This window comes from Hypanus sabinus, chromosome 26, assembly GCF_030144855.1.
Source record: "Hypanus sabinus isolate sHypSab1 chromosome 26, sHypSab1.hap1, whole genome shotgun sequence".
Classification (NCBI taxonomy): Eukaryota; Metazoa; Chordata; class Chondrichthyes; order Myliobatiformes; family Dasyatidae; genus Hypanus; species Hypanus sabinus.
The window spans coordinates 36,517,028-36,540,037 of NC_082731.1; the positions used below are offsets into that span (position 1 = coordinate 36,517,028).

Sequence of the window (23,010 nt, forward strand, 5' to 3'; positions counted from 1 at the left end):
CACACACACACAAAATGCTGGAGGAACGCAGGTCACAGCATCTGCAGTGCACCCTGTGTTTACCTGGGTGATGGGGATCCCTAATGATGGACAGCCTTCCTAAGGCATCCCTCCTTGAAGATGTCTTGGATACTATAGAGGCTAGTACCCATGAGGGAGCTAATTTTACAAGTTTCTGCAACTTACTTCAATCTTATGCAAAAGCCCTCCCCCCACTCCCGGTCAAAACGTTCTCCACAGTACATTTGTAGAAGTGCAAGGGTTTTAGTTGGCAAACCAAATCTCAACTCAAAATGAAATATAGCCGCTGCCTTGCCTTCTTTAAAGTTGCATCAACATGTCGCGTCAGAGATCTTGACACTCAGGAACTTGAAATTGCTCACTCCCTCCACTTCTGATCCCTCTGAGAGGACTGGTGCGTGTCCCTCATCTTAGCCTTTGCGAGGTCCACAATCAGCTCTTTAGTCTTGCACGTTGAGTGCAAGGCTGTTGCTGCAACATCACTCAACTAGCTGATATACCTCACTCATGACACATACAAGGCTGATAAGAAAGAACTACTAAAAGCAGAGAGGGGAAGACAGGGCCTGTTCTCTGTAGGAACAAACACCTGTTATTTTGGATACATCCTAGGATTTGCTGGGATACATCAGTAGTGATCTAACCTGGGGTCAATGGGCGTTTCAGTTCTTTTACTCAAGACTCCCTCACCCAGGCAACCCAGTCAGGTTTGAGCAGACCCTGGCTTGTGTTGCAGAGCACTGGTCTACGTGTCGTACCTCGCTGGAGGCTCGCTCAGCAAGACCTCTACACCACACCCTCTATGGGCTCACACCATGCCCATTGACACTGTTCTATCACCTCCTGGTATTTGGCATTTTTATGCTTGAATGCTTCCTAACGCAGTCGTCTTCCCAAGGCACTGTCAGTTCTGCCACAAGCACCTTCAACGTTTCTGACAGTACATTGGCTTGATTCATGAATTTAAGGCTAACCATAAATCCAGCAGAGTGCTGATATTATGCACTATTAAAGCACAAAGATGCACTTGACAGAGTAAGAAAAAAAAATTGAACGCACGATACCAGAGCAACCATGCTAATCTGCTCAGGAAAAGATGACTGAGTCAGGTCCCTTCTTTACTTCTTGGAAAGCAAAAACTGAGGTGTATCTATGTTTATAAAGACCTTTAGAGCTATTTTTTCCCCTCCAAAATGCAAAGAGTACATTCCCATTTGCAGAAGAGCTAAGCTCTAGGCCAACATTACAAAGCAGACTACACAAGGAAAAAAATTACAAGTTTTGAGGCAAGAACATGCACAAAAAGAAATGAATTAATTCAGTAGCATAGCTATGGTTAACAGGCAGCAAGAAGAATGGGAAAGGGATGGCAAAAATTATTGGACTGAGGCAAATAAAAACATGGATTGATTTATTCAAATGGTTTACATCTACACTTCATTACAAACACAAAAGATTCTGCCAAAAACCCAGCATTTTTTGTGTGTTGCTCCCACACTATCTTGTCGATGTTTATTCATAAAAAGTAGGTACACGAAATGCTGGCCAGGATGCCCTTGTAATTTAATGCAGGAGGTAGCATGGGGGAGCACACTCAATGGACCAAATGGCTCAATTCTGCTCTTTGTCTTATGGTCTTATAAGCAAAGACAGAGATGTAGGCTTCAACAGTAGAATAGATAAAGAAAAGATGGAAATGGACAATATTATGGCTATTAATTTATTGACATACGCGCAGAGTAGGCCCTTCAAACCATGCTGCCCAGCAATCCCTCAATCTATTTGTAGCCTAATCATGGGACATTTTGCAATGACCAATTAACCTGCCAGCCAGTAGGTCTTTTGGACTGTGGGAGGAAACTGGAGCAGACGGAGGAAACCCACACGGTCACAGGGAGAATGCACAAACTCCTTAAAGGCAGCAGTGGGAATTGCACCTGGATCGCCTGTACTGTATAGCGTTGCATTAACCACTGTGCTATCGTGCCATCCCTCTTACGCATCAGTTGTGTGGTAGGCCTATCCAGGATTTCCTCCAGGTACATTACCCAATTAATCCTTGCTGGAGGGACAGGATTAGGTTAAGGTGCTGTTGTCAAATGCTCCATCAGTTACAATCAAGGCTGTTAAAAATTAAACTATACTTACACAGAATCACCAAGCATCAGATGAGGATAACATTGGCGTGGAGAAAAGAAATGCTAATCATTAACCTTTCTTGAGCAAGGTTTTAATTATCCACATAATTCATACTTGGATTCTTTGAACATGTCTGTTTGCAATGCTGCAAAAAGCCAAGGAGTGGTTTTACATTAAGGCTACTGTATTAATGAATTGTGCCCGATACCAAGTAGGTGGTATACAGCCAGAGTAAAACATGAGCCTTATTTAATACACTGAAGAACTGATATCATTGCCTGCGTCATTCCACTACAACAGCACGAGTTATGACAGCACTGCTCACAAATCCTCAAGTGCTGGCAGAACACACAGCCAAGTTGACCCTGGCTTGTGTCCAACGTCCACAAAGGAGGACAGAGTGTATCAGATGGAAATCTTCCAGGAATGCAGAGGTTATCTGATTCACCCTATGACCACAAGTATGTTAAGGTCACTTATCTCAGCACAGGTCCAGAAATGATCTTGGAACCTTCCTGCTTGCCTGATTCGGTCAAATACCAAACCAGATGCCCTGTGGGTTAAACATTTACTTCTCTTTAATTAAGAGGCACATGTGGAGAACAGCTACCCTTTAACCTCCACAGAAACCTGCTGATACTGTACATACAAGAGAATATGCTTCCGATTTCCACCTACCTCCTCCTCATTGGAGATCTGGACTTGGACCTCATTGGAGTGAGAGATCTGCAGAGAGGTGAGAGCTGCCATTAAAACACCATGTGTCAAATATTTCACACTATGTCATAAACATACTATTTTATAAAAACATTCAGAAAAGTCCTACTTCACTTGGCTTACACTCCCATGAACTGGAAAAATAGGTCTTACATTGATTTTCAAAACAATTTCTGCTACTTCATTTTACACTGGGATCCACTGCATCAAAATCCCAATCCAGCAATTTTTTTTCCCTGGTAACAAGGTTACAGTATGTCACATCTTCATTATAGAATGCTACATAATACATGCCTCTTACTGAAGATTTTAATCTGTTACGTGGATTCAGACCAAAAGGATAGAACTGAAGAAAAGCAAGGGTGTAGAGTTGGTGATAAAGATCTGACTTTCAGCTTTTAACAGCACTTATTGCCAAAGAGCTTCCTCAAAAGGTGGCATCTAGCAGCTGAGGGGAGATCTAATAGAGGTTTACAAGATTATGAGGCATAGATCAAGTAGACAGGGAGTATCTTTTCCCCAGGGTAGAAATGTCTATTACCAGAGGGTATGCATTGAAGGTGAGAGAAGGTAAGTTCAAAGGGAACGTGAGGGCTAAATTTTCTGTTAACTCAAGAGTGATGAATGCCTGGAATGCGCTGCATAGAGGCAAATACATTAGAGGCTTTTAAGAGATGTTCAGATAGGCACATAAATGAGGAAGACAGAGGGATTTAGGCATTGGTAGGTAGGAAGGATTAGCCTTTGATTTACTTTTCAAACTGGTTCAGCACAACAGTATGGGCCAAAGGGCCTGTTCCGATGACGTATGTTCTATGTTCTATTAATGACCCCCATCACCCAGGACATGCCCGCTTCTCATTGCTACCATCAATGTGGTGATACAGGAGTCTGAAAGGAAGGCATACACTCAATGTTTCAGGGACAGATTCTTCCCCTCCATAAGGACAATGAACCCATGAACACCTACCCCAATACTTTTTCTGCTCTCATTTTGCATTACTTATTTTACACAAGCACATAGAAACGAACATTATTATTGTAATTTATAATTTTTAAAATATATTGTAATGTACTGCAGCTGCAAAACAAGCTTCACGACATATGCCAGTGATATTGAACCTAATTCTAGATTCTATTTTGCTCGGTTATCTCCCAGATGCATTTACCTGTCATTCTGCACAAACACTTATGCACCCAAATGATGGAAACACTGAGCACCCCCTTATTTGATTTCCCTCAACTGCACAAAGTTTCTACCATTGCTTTCTCTCCCATATTCATTCATGCCTTTCTGTTTACTGCTCTCCATACAGACCAGTTAATAAGCCTTCAGCAATAAACTGGCCAGCAAGTTAGTCAAGCCATTTGACTTTATGCCCTAATTTTGTTCTCCATTTTCCCCTTATTAGCAACTTAAAAACACTATTTCCAAATTTTAGACCAGAAGACATAGGAGCAGAATTAGGCCATTTAGCCCAAATCTAGCCTGCCATTTCATCATGGCTTGATTTAATATCCCCCTCAACCCATTCTCATCTTCTCCCTGTAACCTTTGATGCCATTGCCAATCAAGAACCGATCTACCTCTGCTCTCTATACACACTCAATGACTTGGCCACAACCGCTGTCTGCAGCAATGAATTCCACAGATTTGCCATCCACTGGCTAAAGGAATTCCTTCTCACCTGTTTTCTAAAGGGACGTCCTTCTATTCTGAGGCTGTGCCCATTGGTCCTGGAGACCCCCACCATAGAAAACATCTCCACGTTTACTCCATATAACCCTTTCAATATTTGATAGTATTGAATATTTTCCTAGCTTTGATAAAAAATTATCCACATGAAATACCTCTTCTGCCTGATCTGCTTAGTATTTCCATAATTTTTAATATAATTTCAAACTTCTAGAATGTCACTTTAGATTTGCTTACATAAGTTCACTTTACCTTTTATAGCCAACCAAAAAGCAAACATACTCTTGATCCCAAAATGAAAGCTGTTCACATCAAACTAGTAGGAAGTTTACAACTCTTTCCAATTCTTGAGAACATGATGCCATTCCACCACTCCTCAACCAGCAAGTTTTGCCATTCCATAAGACAGTTAGATATAGAAGCAAAATTAGGCCATTAAATTGTAACTATTTTAAAACATGAACACCCAGAACTCATAAAAGTCTACCAGTACCCATTCTGCAGCTTTCAATTCACTGATAATCTCAGCAACCCGAATTTCTAGATTTCTACTGACCTCTCAATGAGATCAGCACCCAAACTACCCAAGTCCCATTTTAATGACTTTAATTGCCACTCACCGACTTCTCCTCCTAGAGTACGAAGGAGAACGGGAACGAGTTCGGCTGCAATAAAGCATATTTTACATGGTGTCAATCTCCTCAAGGAAAGAAAAAGTAACAGCGCCCAAAACTGAAGTTGCCTCCCGATTTCCTTACCGATCGCGGCTGCGGGACCTGGTATAGCGGCGGCCTCTGGATCTGGACCTTGAGCGGGAACGAGATCTAGACCGAGATCGGCTAAAACAGAAGGGAACATTGTCAGCTTGGTGGACATAAGTGTGCGTGCAACAGTTAGCCATGCTGCACCATGTCAAAAATTATTAAAATGGTTACTTTTAAAAAGTTAAATGTGGATTCGTAGAGCCAATTTATTGAAGTGTTAAAAAAGTCACATTAAAATTAAATACTTTTATTAACAAAGGCTTGTAAAATTAAAAACTACGCCTGATAAGAAATTAACCTTTACAGAACAGATTAGCCGTCTCTGCCCTCAGAGAGATCTAGAAGATCTAGAAGACGCAGGTTGGTCTAATTACGTTCATTTCTCGTTGTGTCTAGCAGATCTTCCAAACACAGAAAGCCCAAATCAGGATACAAGTGGTGCTTGATTGAGGAATATTGGAGGGGAGTTTAAATTAGAACGGACTACGCTGGACGCTCCTCTAGCAAACCGCAGAGCCTGATTAGATGGCTTGATGGGCGTACTTTAGCGTTACATCTTTTAAACTGGCCAATTTTCTGTATCTCAAAGACTGTAGATTGATTTTTTTTAAGGCAGGACGAAGCAGAACCTCGGGTAGAGGACTGGCATATGCACACAACAGAAGATCTGAACCCGCAGTGGCCAAAGTTTGCTAGAAGGCCCGATGCCATGAGGGTCAGAAGGTCACTAATCATGGCGGGAGACTCAAATGCAGCAACCTGAAAGGTTGGATCAGGTGAATCGTTAGCCAAAGAATAATTACACCAGAAACATTGTTAATAGCCCTTGAAAAATACAGTACAACTGGTGGACAGGGATAAACAATGGCAGGGTTAGAATTGGATCAATAAAAGATCAACTTTTTACGTTGCAAATGAGCAACTAGATGATTCAAATAACATTTGCGGCCTTTGAGCAAAGTAGCATTTATTTAAACCGAGTGTGGTTTTGACCTTTACCCGCCAGTAATATGACCAGATACATGTGGGAGCCCAACTCCACAGGAACAAAGTTTTGGTAAATAGAAATTTGCTAGAATTAAAGATCAGTGTGGGCATAGCCAATAAGTTTGCAGAAGAAATACAGCACTCATTGTTTCATCCCAGCCACCAATACAATAAATACGTACACAATTCTCAAAACTAAACCAGCAAATTTCTAAACTGTGCTAAGGATCTGCTTTCATTTTCACATTGAAACGGTAACAAGAAACTCTAATCCACTTAAACAATTGACATCTGATAACGCGGTCTGACTTGGTAGGACGTTCTCTTGCTCAAAGGATTCAGCTCTATGGGGAAATTCGATCAGTCAACATTATGACATATACCTCCTGAAGTCCCCATTAGCACAGTTTGACTGCAGGATAAAATAGAGGGCGTGCAATGAAGTTGAGAGGGGGTAGGTTCAAAGGGGATGTGAGGGGAAAGTTGCTTTTTTTAAAAAACTCAATGGTGGACGCCTTGAATGCACTGCCTGGTATGATGTGGAAGACAGGGGGATATGGACGTGGTGTAGGTAGGAGGGATTAGTTTTGGGGATTTTGATTTACTTTTTAGCCGGCTCAGCACAACATTGTGAGTCGAAGGGCCTGTTCCTGTGCTGGACTATTTTATGTTCTAAAACCACAGTACGGTGCAAAAGTCTCAGGAACGTATATATAGCTAGAGTGCCTAAGGTATTTGCACAGTACTGCACATTGGTTAAAATAGAAAGGTGGATGAGAAACAGACAACTTTGTATTAGCTCAGTAGTATTAAGTGTTATTTGGTAACTGGAAAGATACAGTTTATAGTACTGTGCAAATATCTTAGGCACCCTAGCTATATATATGTGCCTAAGATTTTGGCAGAGTACTGTACACTACACACTGAAAACTTACTTTATACATATATACAGGACAATTAAAAAATAGTTTTCAATATTCAAATTTATACTACCTAGTATTTAAAAAGACATCAGACATATAAACATATACTTGCATGTGAAAGAATTAAACAGAAATTGAATTCAATTTTCTTAAATTCTGGAGTTACATGAGATGGCTCAAGTGTAACAGATGTAAAATTACTATAAAGGTGATCCGAATTCAGTTACCTACAGTCTAGAGGAGACCAGTTTTGAGTATCTGAATGCTGTGCTGCTTTTGATACAAGCCCAAGGTACAAGCATGCAGACAAAGTGCCACTTTGGAGAAAACAATGCTGCCTTCTAAAACTGTAGGTAACAGACTGTCACTATGGCGCAAGGTAGGACTTAAGCTTTACCAGACAGCTGGTTCACTAGACCAGGAGCTTCACCGTACTGGAATTTAAAAGAACCAAAGGTGTATCATACCTGGCAAGAAAAAAATGTTCTACTGACACACTTGTCATCTTTCAATGAAACTCTTGTGCTAGAGGAACAGCAAGCTGGTAAAGTTTACTCAAACTGACTTACCACTCTCCCTGTATTTACACATTTTTAATTTTGCTCAGATTTTTCAAGGGCTGGTTACGTATACATTACTTCCTTCCTAAGATTAGTTTGCTCAGCTGACCTTAAGATGCAAGACTACCTGCAACACCTCCGCCGGCGTCTGCCGCAGCTTACCTGATCCCACGCCTCCTCTTGCTGTAACGGTAGCAATCGTAGGCATAGTGGCCGCGCTCACCGCACTGGTAGCAGCGGTCATTGGGGTCAAACTGGCGCCGAGCAGGAGGGCGGCCAAAGCGCGATTTGCGCGACATCCCATTTGATAGCTCAACACGCACCCTTGATCCGCAAAGGACCCTGAAAAAGTTCCAGAGAGAGGATTAATGGTGCTTGCATTGTAGCCAGCTGCATATCCACATTAAGTCCCAATCCCCACACAGAACTCTGAAGATCAAGGAAGCATTAGTCTCATCAGTCATACTCCAGACTGAACCTGAACTTTTCCTCACCAAGAACTGAACATGGGTTTTCACTCATAGTAAAACTCCAGAAGCATGTAACAGAACTGAAAGTGGCATTACAGGTAGACAGAGTCATAAAGAAAGCTTTTGGCACGTTGGCCTTCATAAATCAAAGTACTGAGTACAGGAGATGGACTGTTACTTTGAAGACAAGACATTGGTGAGACCTAGAGTATTTGGTCACCTACCTACAGAAAAGATGTAAACAAGGTTGAAAGAGTGTACAGAAAATCTAGAAGGATGCTGCTAGGTCTGAGAGACCCAAGTTACAAGATAACATTGAATAGGTTAGGACTTCATTCCTTGGAACATAGAAGATCGAGAGGAGATTTGATAGAGGTAAACAAAATTATGAGGAGGTATAGATAGGGCAAATGCAAGTAGACTTTTTCCACTAAGGTTGGATGGGACTACAACCAGAGGTCATCGGTTAAGGGTAAAAAGTGAAATGTTTAGGGGAACATGAGGGGAAATATCTTCATTCAGGGTTGAGAGAGAGCAGAATGAGCTGCCAGTGAGCTCAATTTCAATCTTTATGAGAAGTTTGGATGGGTAGACGGATGGATGGTAGGGGGTACGGAGGTCGATGGAAGCAGGCAGTTTAAATGCTTCGGTGGGTTAAAGGGTTGTACTCTATGACAACCTGGCCTAGAGACTTCAACAAAAAAAGTGAAATTTTTGAAAACTGTCAAAGCAGCCTTTTGAGATTTATACCCACACTATTCCAAGCAACTTATTTTTTTAAAAAAATAAATCACATTTTTTTGAATGAACTGTATTAAAAAAATTTCATTACTTAAATGTGCATCATTGGTTAATTATATTTTCTACTAATTGCTCCCAACAGTGCTATCCTACTAGTGGGTCTCACAGCTGTGTCTAAACGATACTTTCAAAGTCCAGCTGACTTCACCACTTCTTCATAAAGAACAATGCAAACGCCTCCCCACTCTCCACAGAAAATACTGACGGCATTCAGCGAGTGAAAGAGGAGCAGAGTTAATGATTCCAGTCAAAGATCCTTCAGTAGAGCTTACTCCCCCGCTGTAGTTTGGTTAATTAACTAACGCATGAAAAAGGCTCAGCTTATTTGTTAGAAAAGGCAGAGATTTTTAAGGTTGGTAAAGGATGTTCTATGATTTTATAACTTCGCAGAAGGTACTTGCATTGAAGGATAGACTAAACCACAGTCCATAAATATACTTCCACCCAAAAGTGTTTTGAGGTTTGTAGATTTTTAGAATAGAAAGCAACCAAGGGTTTACAGGGCCCAGTAGAGAAGAAAAAAATTCAGAGTTGATGACAAACCAACAGAAGAAGACACCTATTCAACTCCTTTTTCTAATGTTTTACCACCACTAATTAATCAAAAAGATAATTCAGGGAAAAAAATCCTCCCCCAAACAGTGCCAAGAAGATGCAACTAACTTGGTCTTAATTGTGCCAAAAATATATTTAAAGAGAATGCAAGAGACAATGAAAGGTAATAGGGCAAGATGAAAAGGGATCTGTGATATCTCCTGTAGAATTATAACTACCCAAAATCTGTTGGGATGAAGGAACTCACAATTTTATGGCCCAGAAACTTTCATCTTACAGCTTCCAATGGAAACTGAGAATGTTGGTACTGTATCTGGAGAGTTTGAAGGGTTTCCCAAGATACTCACTTGCCATCCATCCCACGCACGGCATCTTCTGCATCCCTGGGGTCTTCAAACTCCACAAAAGCAAATCCCGGAGGGTTTCGTGCTACCCACACATTTCTGAGGGGGCCATAGTAACTGAAAGCACGCTCTAGCTCCCCTTTGGCAGCCCCTGTTCCCAAATCTCCAACATAGACTTTGCAGTCTGAAGCCCTGGAGCTTCTGGAGTAATACGACATTCTTCAGCTCCTACTTAACACCAAAGCAAAAACAAAAAATAAGGTTTAGAGATAGAAGATTGTTTTAATTATGTAGGACTGATTACTGTAGCAACTAGGAGCTTGTAGCAACTCAAGCTCAATATTATCCCTCCACATTCCTGTCATCATCTTACCCTCACCCAAACACCAATGCAGCCACATTTATATAGACCACAGCCCCACGGAGATTGTCAGAAAGCACCGTAGAACAAAATACCCTCACCTGCAGAGCTCCGCAAAGTAACAAGATCACTAAAGGAAAAGCAATTGATTGGGCCAATTTTTTGAAATAAGACAAACCCTTTAAGCAGTAATTCCAGCAGCCAGCCATTAAAAAGATTAAAACATCAGGGAAGATGCTACTTGGGGCAGCACAGTAGGGTAATAGTTAGCACAATGCTTTACAGTACCAGCAACAGGGGTTCATTTCCCACCGCATTCTGTAAGGAGTTTGTACGTTCTCCCCATGGTTTCCTCTGGGTACTCTTGTTTCCTCCCACGGCACAAGTATGCACCAGTTGCCAGATCATTGTAAATTGTCCCGTGATTAGGCTAGGGTTAAAGCTAGCTGGTGTGGCTGAGGGCCACAAGGGCCAGTTCCACACTGTAGCTCAATAAATAAGTTTAACTCTCAGGTTTGCTTTAGCAATAGAAACATTTTTATCTCTGCAGTCTCCTCTAGGAAGTAGGTGAGTGCTTTTAAATTGTGATCAAGTGACACTGTGCCCAGTATATCCTCTGGAAATTTACACCATCTTTACTACTGCCAAGCGGAAAAGAACCAGGACAGGACACGGCCACCATACTCGAGTTTTGATAGTAGACAGCCCTTACCTGCTCCAGTACATAAAAAGCCCAGCTTATAATTTTAAATTCAGCTGGCATTCAGAGCAAAATTGCAGCTAAACATTGGTATATTTTTTTAGTTTAATGTGAAGTGTCATTAATATCCAAGACTTATTGTTCAGATTTGTACTGCTGATACAACAAATCTCCAGAAAGGAACAGACAGGTCAGTAAAGCTCAGTTTCTCAGTCCACAGAGACTGCTTGAACTTTCTGTTTATATGTCATCAAGTCGAAGTTGAGGAGCTAATAAGCCTTGGTCCCACATCAACCTACCCACACACTTAAAATTCTTCCACCCAGTCAGGCACCCACTTTAAGCCTACTCCAGTGAGGTAGTTTTCAGATTTACTTGTATTTGATCCCATCCCAGTTTTATTTACGAAGAAGCATTACTAAAAAGGATGGGTTTAGGATGGTATTGTGAATATTGGTAGCTCATTTGAGGTGTTTGATGTTGTGGTGTTCACTGAGATCGGCAATTAGCTTGCAGACATTTCATCTCTGGTCAAGGTGACACGCTCAGAACGCAGTTATTGGCGTTTCTCTCTGGAAGGGCATGCTTTTTTCTAGCCCCCCCCCCCCCCCCGTTCCTTGCCTCGGTCTTGATTGGCTACCCCTTCAGTTGATCTTATTGGTTTGTTTCTCTTTGGCTCTTAGGGGTTCGTAGATGGCGTCTATTTCAGTATGTTTGTTTTTGCAATTATCAAAAGAAAACCGTGCTTCTAAAAGATTCTGGTGCCGGCTTTGTCCACTAACTCTACACAAACGTATCAAAATGGAGCCAAACAACCCAAGAAATGCAAGCCAATGGAATTCAAAGGTCAACTGAAGGGGTAGCCAATCAGGACAGAGGCAAGAGAACAGAGTCCTATAGAAACACAAGCCCTCCCAGACAGAAACACCAGCAACTGTGCAATGAGGGTGTCAACTCGACTGCTGACAAAATGTCTGCAAGCTAATTGTCAAGTTAGTGAACACCACAACAAGGATGGGTTAAAGTTATTTCAGTCATATCAAAAAAAAAAGAACTGCAGGCTACTGCCACACTCACTATATACATATAAACCCAGAGAATTGCCTAAACATGATATTGTGTACATAAACAGCCATGCGGAAATTAAACAAGATATCTGATTATATGGACCCGGATGGCCGGGTGAAGAAACATCTCTACCAGAGGAGGTGTAAGGCACTCCTTCCATCCGCTAGTCTGCAGGTCACCCTTGGGCAAGGAGCAGTACCTGCTTAGCCCCTGATCAGGGTCATGTGAAGCCATGGGAGCAGGTTGTATGAGCAGCTGGTGCACATCACAAGACCTGGTTATGCCAGGCAGGCAGTGTCCGAACAGCATTGATAATGGCTCTGGTCACCCATCTTGTAAAGACAGGTAAGAAGGCAATGGCAAACCACTTCTGTGGAAAAAATGGCTAAGAGCACCCCTTGCATTTTCACCTTGCACCTGCCACCAGGAGGAATTCAACTGCTTCCGACAATCCTTTCTAGTCCTCTTATGGCTTCTGCAGATTTAACTCAATCACTTCTTTACTACCACCTGTGATGGTCGTAGCCACAGCAAATACCTCTTCACTTTAGAATCAGATTTATTATCACTGACATAGGTTGGGATAGGAAATTTGGTGTTTTGCAGCAGAAGACAAAAATGACCCCAAGTTATAAAAACAAGAGCAAAAGTTGAATAATGAGGTAGAGTTCATGGACTGTTCGGAATTCTGATGGAGGAGGGGAAGAAGTTGATTGAACACAGAATACTACGGTACATTAAGGGTCGACTCAACAATTAATCCATGCGCTCCCTCCCTCCAACACTATCTCTTTCTTAATCTCAGTACACTCTAGTGGTTTAATCTGGTCTATGCTGGCCTCACATTTGTCAGGCCCCTCTCCCTAGTGAGCACTAAAGCGAAGTATCCACTGAGGATCTGCACTCCCACCTCCACCTTCAAACATGTTTCCTCCTTTATCCTTGAGCAGTTCTACCCCAACTCCAGTTCTCCCATTCTTCGTGTCTGTGTTGAATATCTTGGGGGAGGGGTTCCTTAACTCAGCAAGGCTTCTTCAAGTCCCCTTCAAGTTCGACCTTTCAAAATACATCCCATTCTAGTTCTTCCACGTCTCTTCTTAACTCCTCCATGCTACATTATAATTCTCAAGAGCCCTGCCTGATTATTGTTTCCTATACCTTAGGTATGCTTCCTTCATTCTCTTAGCTGAACGTTTCATCTCTCTTGTCAACCATGGTTCCTTTACCCTACCATTCCTTCCCACCTCAGTGGCACAAACCTATTCAGAACCCCATGCGAACAATCTTCACATTTCTGTTGTGCATTCCCCCCCCCCCCGTGAACCTCAGTTCCCACTTTACACTAACCAATACCACTGTAATTACCCCATCCCTAGCTGAATACTTTCCCATACTGCCTTCTCTTATCCCTGTCCACGGCTATGCTAAAGGGAGTGGAACTGAGATCTCCAACTGCAAAATGCGCAGCCACTTAGAGATCTGTAACCTGACCAGATTCACTGCCGAGTATAGATCCCATATAGACTCAAGTCGGACTGTCCATGAACACTAGCTCACTATTCTTCTTTTGCACTAGTTTTTATATTAGTGCATTGTACTGCTTCACAAACATCACAGCATTATGGCAGAGATATTATACCTGATTTTGATATACCATGCCAGGAATCCTTTCAGGGTGCACCTACCGCTGAGCGTGGGTCTTCAGGCCTCTGAACCTCCTGGATGTTACTTGGGAATCAACATGGAACATATAACAATACTGTGCCAAACAAACTACTTAAGCCAACATAACCTATTTCGTCCGCCCATATTCACATACCTATCCAAAACTGCTCTACAATCATCTCATTCTCTCGTCTAATTTTACTCCCATCGGAAGCAGAACTTGCTCCTAACCCTCTTCCTTCAAAAAATATTCTTTCCTGATTGTCATACTGAACCATGCATGATATTAGCTATTGTCCTTAGCAGCAGCTGCCACCCCTTTCATAACCATTATAGCAATGACACCTCCGCTCCATCCACCAAAAGTGGAACCTCCCGGTGGCCAAACCCGACCTCACCCATCACCTTCCAGCTAGCCTCCTTCCCCTAACCCCACTTTTTTGCTCTGGTCTTCTCCCCCACTCTTCCTTTCCAGTCCTGAAGGACGGTCACAGCCTGACACATCAACTGTTTGTTTATTTCTATAGACGCTGCCTGACCTGCATTGTGTGTGTGTGTGTTTTACAGCAATGACATGCTTTTCAAATACTCCCCCTTGACCCTGTCCTTGCAAATTATCAGCCCTGGAACCAATTTTTTTCAAATCTGCCTGATGTTCTTGAACCTGAGAAACAAACAGTCCATAAAATGAGAGGTACAGCATGGAAAAAGGCCCACGGCCCAAAGCATCTACACCAACTACCCATTTAATCCTACAGTAATCTATTCCTATTCACCCTTCTGTCCCTTCATTAGTGAGAGAGAGGGAGAAAGAGAGAACCCGTGGCATGTCGAATTGTTGGGTGAATGATTAGTTTTTGTTGTATCGCAGATCATGATCTTTCTTGGGTGGGGGGGGCTTTGCTATTGCTTGTTTGATGGGTGGAGGGCGCTGATGCTTTTTGCTGAAGTGGGGAGGGGCATAGTTGTGCAGCTGCATGGGGAGGAGTGGGGGGGGGTGCTTTGGGGTATCAACATTTTTATTGTCCCTCATTCTTTGGGGCACTGTTGTGTTTTCGTGGATGTCTACAAAGAACAAAAGTTTCAGGTTGTATATTCTCTGATAATAAATGGAACTATATCCACATATTCCCGTCAACTCCCACCAGAATCTATGCCTTTTAGTTTGTGGGAGTAAACAGGAGCACCCAGAAGAAACCTCATGACAAAAGGAAGAACACGTAAAGCCCACTACAGATCCAAGGATTGAGCTCAGAACTCTGAAGGTGTGAGGCAGCAGGTCTATTTGCTGAACCACATTTCTGGCATGAGTTAGCCTGCCCAGTTAGGAGCATGGCCAAAATATATTTACTCACTCGCCCCGCAGTCTTCAAAATAACAAACTTATATCTACCAACCCTTCCCCAATGTTAGCGAACATTGCCAGAGCATGAACCTATCCTAACCAGAGAACCCCATTGATGGCCAATCCCCAAGTGTCAACTTGTGAAATACTACCAGTCTCGTCACCACTGCAGCCCCTTCAATTTCATCAGATTCAGATTTTCCAAGAATCTAATTCAAAACATCACAGAAAGAAGGCTCAGACACCAACACATGAAACAGAAACTCCTAAACAGCAATAAAATGACAAAGTAGACAGCTTTAAATGGGGTTTGTGTGCTCAACTTTTCAATAGTCATTAGAATTATAGAGTAAGGAAAAAAGCCCTTTGGCCTAATTCAGCCATGCTGGCTGAGGCAGTTTAATTTGCCTGCATTGGCCCTTCTCCCTCTAAACCAGGGGTTCCCAACCATTTTTATGCCATGGACCCCAGGTTGAGAACCCCTGCTCTAACCCCTTTCCTATCCTGTCCAAATGTTGAACACACTGTTTCCACATCAACCACAACCCAGGTAGCTTATTCTATACACCAATCAACGTGTGTGAAAAGCTTGCCCTTCATTTTTCATTTAAATATTTCCTCTTAACCCAAAGCCCATAACCCCAAGCTCTAAGCTCGCATGATCCGGGAAAATGACTGACCATCTGCACTTTCTATGCCCCTCAGAACTTTGAAGGTTACCTCCCAGCTTTCTTCACTCTAGGCCAGTGGTTTCCAACCTGGGGTCCAAAGACCAGTTGGTTAATGGCAGGGCTCCATGGCATAAAAAAGATAGGGGAGCCCTGCTCGAGGCAAAATAGTCCTATACCTATCCAAACTTTCCCTATAATTCAAGCCCTTCAACCCTGGCATCATCCGTTCAATCTTGGCTGCATCCTCTTTAGCTTAATTACTTCCTACATTATGGTGGCCAGAACTGAACACAATATTCCAGATGCAGCCTCACTAATGTCTCGGATAGCTGTAACATGACACCCCAACTCCTGTACTCGATGCCAGGCCCAATGACGAAGAAACTTGCCAATCGCCTTCTTCCAACACACACAAAATGCTGGTGGAATGCAGCAGACCAAGCAGCATCTATAGCAGGGGTGGGCAAACTTTTTGACTTGTGGGCCACAAAGGGTTCTAATATTTGACAGGGGGGCCGGACCTGGAGCAGATGGACGGAGTGTTTTGGTAATACACCTCATAAGAGAAAATAAAATATCATGGGATATGTAGAAAACATGTGCTTTAACTTCAATTGAAAATGAACAAATGCATTTCAACAAAATATCTGTCTTTGAAGTCCCATGGTATTTAGCTATTTATTGAAATGATTTTTAAAACACTGAAAATTAAATGAATAAAATACAGCTTTTTTTAATAGTAAGTTATTTTAAAGCACTGAAAATTCTGTTATCTTTCAAGATATTATCATTATCACTCTCCTCCTGACTGTCTTTACTTCAAAAACGGTAGGAGATGCAGGTCTACTTGTCCTGCTCCTTCTTATTCAATTGTCCCCTGTGCCAAAACTTAACAACGACCAGCAGAAAGACAGAACACTGACAGCGTGCCAGTATGCGGAGCGCGTTATTTGATCAGGAGCGCATTTTTAAATTTTGAGAACGTACATGAACCTGCGCACTACTCATGTCCATCACTTAACAGAAATGACATATAACATGTAAGGCTTATTGAAAAAAATATTTTCAAATGCATTTTTTACATAAGACAACGAAGAAACTTATTTTTAATTTCAGTGGGAACAGTGTTGTTGGTCTCCCTTTTTAGCCAGCGCATCAAAGTCTGGATTTAGTTTTGTTGTGGTGATTCTCAGGATGGATCTGAGGTGTTGGTCAGTTAACTTGGATCTGTGGCTGGCTTTGTTGATGTTCATGATGCTGAACGCCTGTTCACACAAATAGGTCGAGCCGAACAAAGAGTAAAGCGCAAATGTGGAGTAATACGCTGCACCTCAACAAAGGTCAATGTATATAGAGTGCGTCATCTATTGGGAAAACGCCAGAATTGCGGGGAAAAAACGTTAACAAGGTTTATTAATATAATTTCATCATGTTCTGCGGGCCAGATTAAAAAGTTTAACGGGCCGCATATGGCCCGCGGGCCGTAGTTTGCCCATGCCTGACCTATAGGGAAAAGCCCTGTTGATGTCTCGGGCCGAGACCCTTCGTAAGGGTAAGCCACCTAATTTACTGACTTGTCTCCCTGGGTCTCTGAACCTAGTTGGGTTAGAGGCCAGCTCCTTTGCTACCAGCGAGGACGATCTTTTCAATATTAATACCACCACCAATCACACAATAAGATCCGATATGCTGGATATTCGATAGGTTTAATAGGTACATTTAATGTTAGGGAAATGTATACAATTAACTAGGACATTAAATCCAGCAGCAAATATATGAACCAAAGGTGGCAACTGGAACTTTGGTGAAGCATGGAAACCAATACCACATTGCCACGCCAAAGCGAAAACAGGTGCATCAGATGGGCAGGTGAGAAGAGAGGAGCCAGAATGGGGAATAGAAAAAAAGAGAAGGGTGAAGGTGAAATTATCAGAAAATAGAGAAATTGGGTTGGAGACTACCCAGGCAGAAATAGGTGATGCTCCTTCAACCCAAGTGTGGCCTCATTGGGGCAGTACTGGAGGTCACCAACCAATATACAGGAATGGGAAGTCAAATTGAGATGGGTGGCCACTGGGAGAGTCCATCGCTAACTAAGGTGCTCAGTGAAGCAGTCCCCCGATCTATGTCGGGTCTTACCGATGCAGAGAAGGTTACACTGGGGACACAGAACACCTTAACAGATTCGCAGGTGAAGTATCGTCTCACCTGAAAGCTCTGGACTTGAATGATGGTGAGGAAGGAGATGCAGGGGCAAGTTGCAAGGATAAGTGCCAGAGTGGATGAGGTAGTCACATAGACAGCAATCCCTGCAGAAAGTGCACAGGTCCAGTTGTAGATGGCAGAAGTTAATGGATACGGAGGCTCGTAGGGTGGCAGGTAAGGACAAGGGGAACCCTATCCCTACTATGATGATGGGAAGATGGGTGAGGGCAGATATCCAAGAACCAGAGACATGGTGTGGATGGGACACACAGAGGATGGAAATTACACGTCAACTGGTGTCAATAACTTGGAGCTACCATTAAAATCAAGTCAAAAGAAAAACAACAGCGCAAAACACTGAAACTGCTTGAAACCCCACCTGGATTCTTCACCCCTTCCTGTCCAATCTTGATGCAGGGTCTGGCCTAAAACGTCGACTGCTTACTCCCCTCCATAATTGCTGCCTTACTTGCTGAGTTCCTTCAGCATTGTGTGTGTTGCCCTCATTGCTCAATTATATATTATCAATATTCAGAGATACATCATGGAACAGGCTCCTTAAGGTGGGGGGGGTGGTACTTCCTGTGCTGTGGTAGCATCGCAGTAACTGCCGTGCTGCCATAGTGTCCCAAACTGTAACTAACCATTTTGGGCTAGATTCTTCAACGGGTGAAAACATTCTTGCCACAGTCTGCCTGTCAAGACTCCCCAGATCGGGGGTCGGCAACCCGCGGCTCCGGAGCCACATGTGGCTCTTTTACGTCTGTGCTGCGGCTCCCTGTTACTTTGGGAAATAATTGGTTGTGGTGACCCTTTTCCTGGCACATCCGAACCGACTCACAATTAGATAGCCTACGGGGGTTTGCGAGCACAGAGCTTTGGAGCCTCTGCGCCATGGGGGGCAGGTTGAGGGAGGCTTAAAAGTGAGGCTGAAGATTTCGAATAAGGTTTTTTCCTTCGACTGCAGTTACCGACTCCGTGTCGTAATTTTAGCGCTGCGTGTAGCACACCGCTACATGGTCAGTATTTAATTAAAATGTATTTTATGTTAGTTTGTTAGTTTTTGAAATGTAAATCTAAATTTGAAGATTATGGTGATCTTGTACAATCTAAATAAGATGTTGTGGCGACCCATTTCCTGACACATCCGAACCGGCTCACAATTAGCCAGCGTTCAGGCTAAGGGAGATAGCCTACGGGGGTTTGTGAGTACGTGTCTTTTGCAGCATCCGCGCCCATGGGGGGGCGGGTTGAGGGAGGCTTAAAAGCAAGGCTGTTTAGTTCGAATAAAGCTATCTTTGACTGCAGTTTACTGACTGCGTGTAGCAACCGCTTCGTGTTTTTATCGCTGGCTGTCCAGAGGGGAGGTGCTGAAACGCTTTGTCGCGTGTCTGGAAGAAGTGAAAACTTTCCTGGGCAGCAAAGGGCTCAACTTTCCTGAGCTGGAACAGCCAGAGTGGCTGGAAAAGCTACACTTCATGGTAGACATGACAGCGCACCTGAACACGCTGAACACAGCTCTTCAACGGGGTAAGGACGTACAGCCCTGCACATGTTGGAGGATGTTTTGGCATTCGAGCGCAAGTTGACAGTGCTTGCCAGAGATTTACAGAAAGGCACATTGCCTCACTTGCCCAATTTGAGAGAGTTCAAACAATGTCACGACATGATAAATTCGGAGTATTTACATTCTGCAATCATCGCAATGCAAACATCGTTTGGGAAACGCTTCTGTGAGTTCAGAGAGGAAAAAAACACATTATCCTTCCCGGTCACTCCCCTAAGCATCGATCCATCCCTACTGAATACGACTGCATTGTCAGGTGTGAGTCAACCTGAACAAGTATGATAAATATTTTAATTGCCTATTATTTTACGTATATTCATATGTTTTCATTGTTCAGTGAAATAGTCCTTTTATTTTTCAGGCTGACAGCTGGCTGATGTTATTTTTGATTTGCTGCTGGCGGCAAATTTAAGTTTGGCGTTTTTCATAAATACAAGAAGGACTCAAATAGACGTTGAGTATTTTACTTAAAAGTAACCTTTAACCTAACGTCTTTTTTTCGGAGTTCAAAATGTTTCTGTTGCATGCAGAAATGTAATTTCGTTTTCTCTGCAGGAGTTCATCAATTTCATAAATGCAACACATTATAGTTTGTTTATACATAGCATAAAGGCAAAACAAAACGTTGTATGCAGTGTTATTTCATTTTAAATGTCAAACGGGTTTTGCGGCTCCCAGTGTTTTCTTTTCTGTGGGAAACGGGTCCAAGTGGCTCTTTCAGTGGTAAAGGTTGCTGACCCCTGCCCCAGATAGTTGAAAGTAAATCATCTCTGTGCAGTCTGTCCAACCTTTCCACAGAGGCAAACTAGGTACTACCCTGGTAAATAATATCCAACCACCTTACATTAACCTATTTACTTAAGTAAGGAGATGAAGCCCACCATTAAATAATGCTTTAAGTTAATTAACGAAACATGAAAGCAAATCTGAAATAACACAATATTCTCAGTGCTCAGGGTGAATCTGTGGAGAGGAAAAAAAATTTCAGGATGAAGACTGACGAGTTCTTCAATCTGAAACACTGGCACAGCCACATGATGGTTAGCACAATTATTTACAGTGCCAACAACCCAGGTTCAATTTTCATTGTTGTCTGGAAGGAGTTTGTACACTGTCCCCATGACCGCATGGGTTTTCTCCGGGTGTACCAGTTTCCTCCTACAGACCGAAGACATACTGGTTGGCAGGTTAATTGGTCTTTGTAAATGCCCTGTGATTAGGCCAGGATTAAATGGGGGGGAGAAGCGGAATGAATAGCTGATGCCTCACGTCAAAACCCTACAGCAGAAATGATGCAGGGTTTGACCTGAAATGTTTATAACACCTTTCCACCACAGACCGAGCGTCCTGACCAGCAGCATCACCATTCAGTACAGCGAATGCGAGGCATCTGACTGCAAATCCCTATAGACGATTGCGCGGACTGCTGAGAAGATTGGGGGAGAGGGGGGTCTCTATTCCACCCACCCAAGATATATTACATACGGCCATTGTCAATGATCTTTCTCAACTGCCCAACAACTTTTGACTCCTTACCATCAAGAATGAGGTACCGCAGCATTAGGACAAGGACAGTTCAGATGGGAAAACAGCTTCTTCCCCGAAGCTTCTAAACTCTCTGCCACCACCCAGATCTCATCTCGAAGCACCAGTAGCATTATCCTATTTACTTTTTAACTTGTGTCACAAATGCACCACATTTATTAATTTACTAGTGGCGATATAACTTAAATAATTAACACAAAGTAACATGCACTGTGTTGTGCACCATGGTCCAATGCAGATGTTCCCAATCTTTTTTTAGGCCATGTACCCCTACCATTAACCGGGAGGTCTGCGGACCGCAGGCTGGGAAACCCTGGCTCTGAGGAACATTGTTTCATTTGCTGTATACATGCGTACGTTTGAATGACAATAAACGAAACTTGAATTCTTCCAGAAGATTCTTTGCTGCTCCAAATCCCAGCACCTGCAATCTCTCGCCAATTAGCCTGCGAGGTACGAACCTGAGCTTCCCAGCGTCTGTGCATTTTAAATCTCCCTCCTGCTCTCATTCTGACATCAGTCTACAGCCTCCCACGTTGCTCCATCCAAGCTCAAGTCCAAAGCACAGCTCGGGGCTTGATATTGAATTTAACGTTTTCGCGCAATCACCCAATCTTCCCTCCTGGGGTGTGATTAGGAATTTCTGGTGTATTGTTTTCTCCCTTGTCTTCGGTAATTGCAACTTTTGGTCTGTACTTCTGATAGACATCCCCTCTGTTCTCTCCACTACCCTATTTCTACAACGTAAAACGTGTTTGATGCCTGAGGGTTCCTGACCCAAGAATTGAGAGCTTCTCTATCCACATTTTTGATCCTGATGCAGAGTTTCAACACGAGACATCGACAAATTCTCTTCTATTTATTAGGGAGTTTCCCGTTACAGCAACAGCCCAAGAACTAGAGGAACAGACGCCGGGTAATCGCCAAGGATGGCGGGACGGAGGCCTCAAAATCTCAGGGTCGAGGGTCGCGGTTTCAGCAGGACACACTGTCCGGCGCCCACCATCCACAGGGCCCCGGGGCTCAGGCTGAACTCGCAGCTGGGCGCTACCTACCCCCTTGCCGGGCCGGCCCATCACTCGAGGCTGCCGGAACAAAGGCCTCGGGCCCAACCCTCCTTCAACAGCCTCCATGTTGCCGCGCGGACCGAGCTCCCAAACCAACGGCCAGCGGAGGTGACGGGCCCAAGCCGCGGCTTCGCCCAGCGCCGCTCCCCCCAGCCTTCCCTTCAGAATTACCCCGTGAACCATCACATTACCCGTTCCTCTCCCTCCGGCCGCGCTCTCCACACGACAGCCCGCCGATCTCCGCGCCTGCGCAGTCCACAGCGGAGACGCGTGCGCAGTGGAACCCCACTCAACCGCCTTCAGAGATGGCGCGGCGATTCGCCACGGAGCATGCGCACTTTGAGCGCTCGCTGCCGTTGCTAAGGGCCGCGAGCAGGCCGGCCGGAAATTCAAGTACTGGAAATACTTGATAGATCGGTTTAAAGTTTATTTCGTGTTGAAGGTTCACGTCCACAGACAAACAGGGTACAAATCTCAAAGGGATAATCTCAACACCTTTTCAAATGTATCGTCATGGGCATACACAAACTGTTTAAATGCAATGACAATTAGCTTTTTGCAACGGCAGCACGGTACATTGCAAACTCGACGAACACAAATTAGACACAAGAAATCCTACAGGTACTGGATGTCTTGAGCAGCTGGCACAAAGTGCTGGAAGAACTCAGAAGGTCAGGCAGCACCTGTGCCAGGCGTTCCCAACCTCTGTTAATGGTAAGGCGCCAGGGCATTAAAATAAAGGTTGGAAACCCTTGCCCTACGAGAGAGGTATAAATAGTAAACATGAGGAAATCTGCAGATGCTGGAAATTCAAACAACACACACAAAATGCTGATCGA

At 43.4% G+C, this 23,010-nt stretch overlaps 1 protein-coding gene across 7 annotated transcripts in view; it reads right to left on the reverse strand.

The window, feature by feature from the left end:
* Nucleotides 1-22,486, reverse strand: part of srsf7a (serine and arginine rich splicing factor 7a) — a 30,931-nt gene extending 8,445 nt beyond the window's left edge. For 2 of the 7 annotated variants that reach the window (XR_009508038.1, XM_059950854.1), the window contains exons 1-6: nucleotides 22,363-22,486; nucleotides 9,981-10,205; nucleotides 7,970-8,149; nucleotides 5,332-5,412; nucleotides 5,194-5,238; nucleotides 2,839-2,903 (exon numbers count right to left, since the gene is read on the reverse strand). Coding sequence is in view for 6 of the 7 variants with exons in the window: in XM_059950854.1 (XP_059806837.1) it covers nucleotides 2,870-2,903; nucleotides 5,194-5,238; nucleotides 5,332-5,412; nucleotides 7,970-8,149; nucleotides 9,981-10,195 (555 nt within the window). In the remaining variant the exon portion in view is untranslated. Of the gene's footprint in view, nucleotides 1-2,838; nucleotides 2,904-5,193; nucleotides 5,239-5,331; nucleotides 5,413-7,969; nucleotides 8,150-9,980; nucleotides 10,209-22,362 lie in introns of all 7 variants that reach the window. The other 5 variants (XM_059950852.1, XM_059950849.1, XM_059950853.1 and 2 more) reach the window with 3 other exon arrangements.
* Between the last annotated feature and the right edge of the window lie 524 nt (nucleotides 22,487-23,010).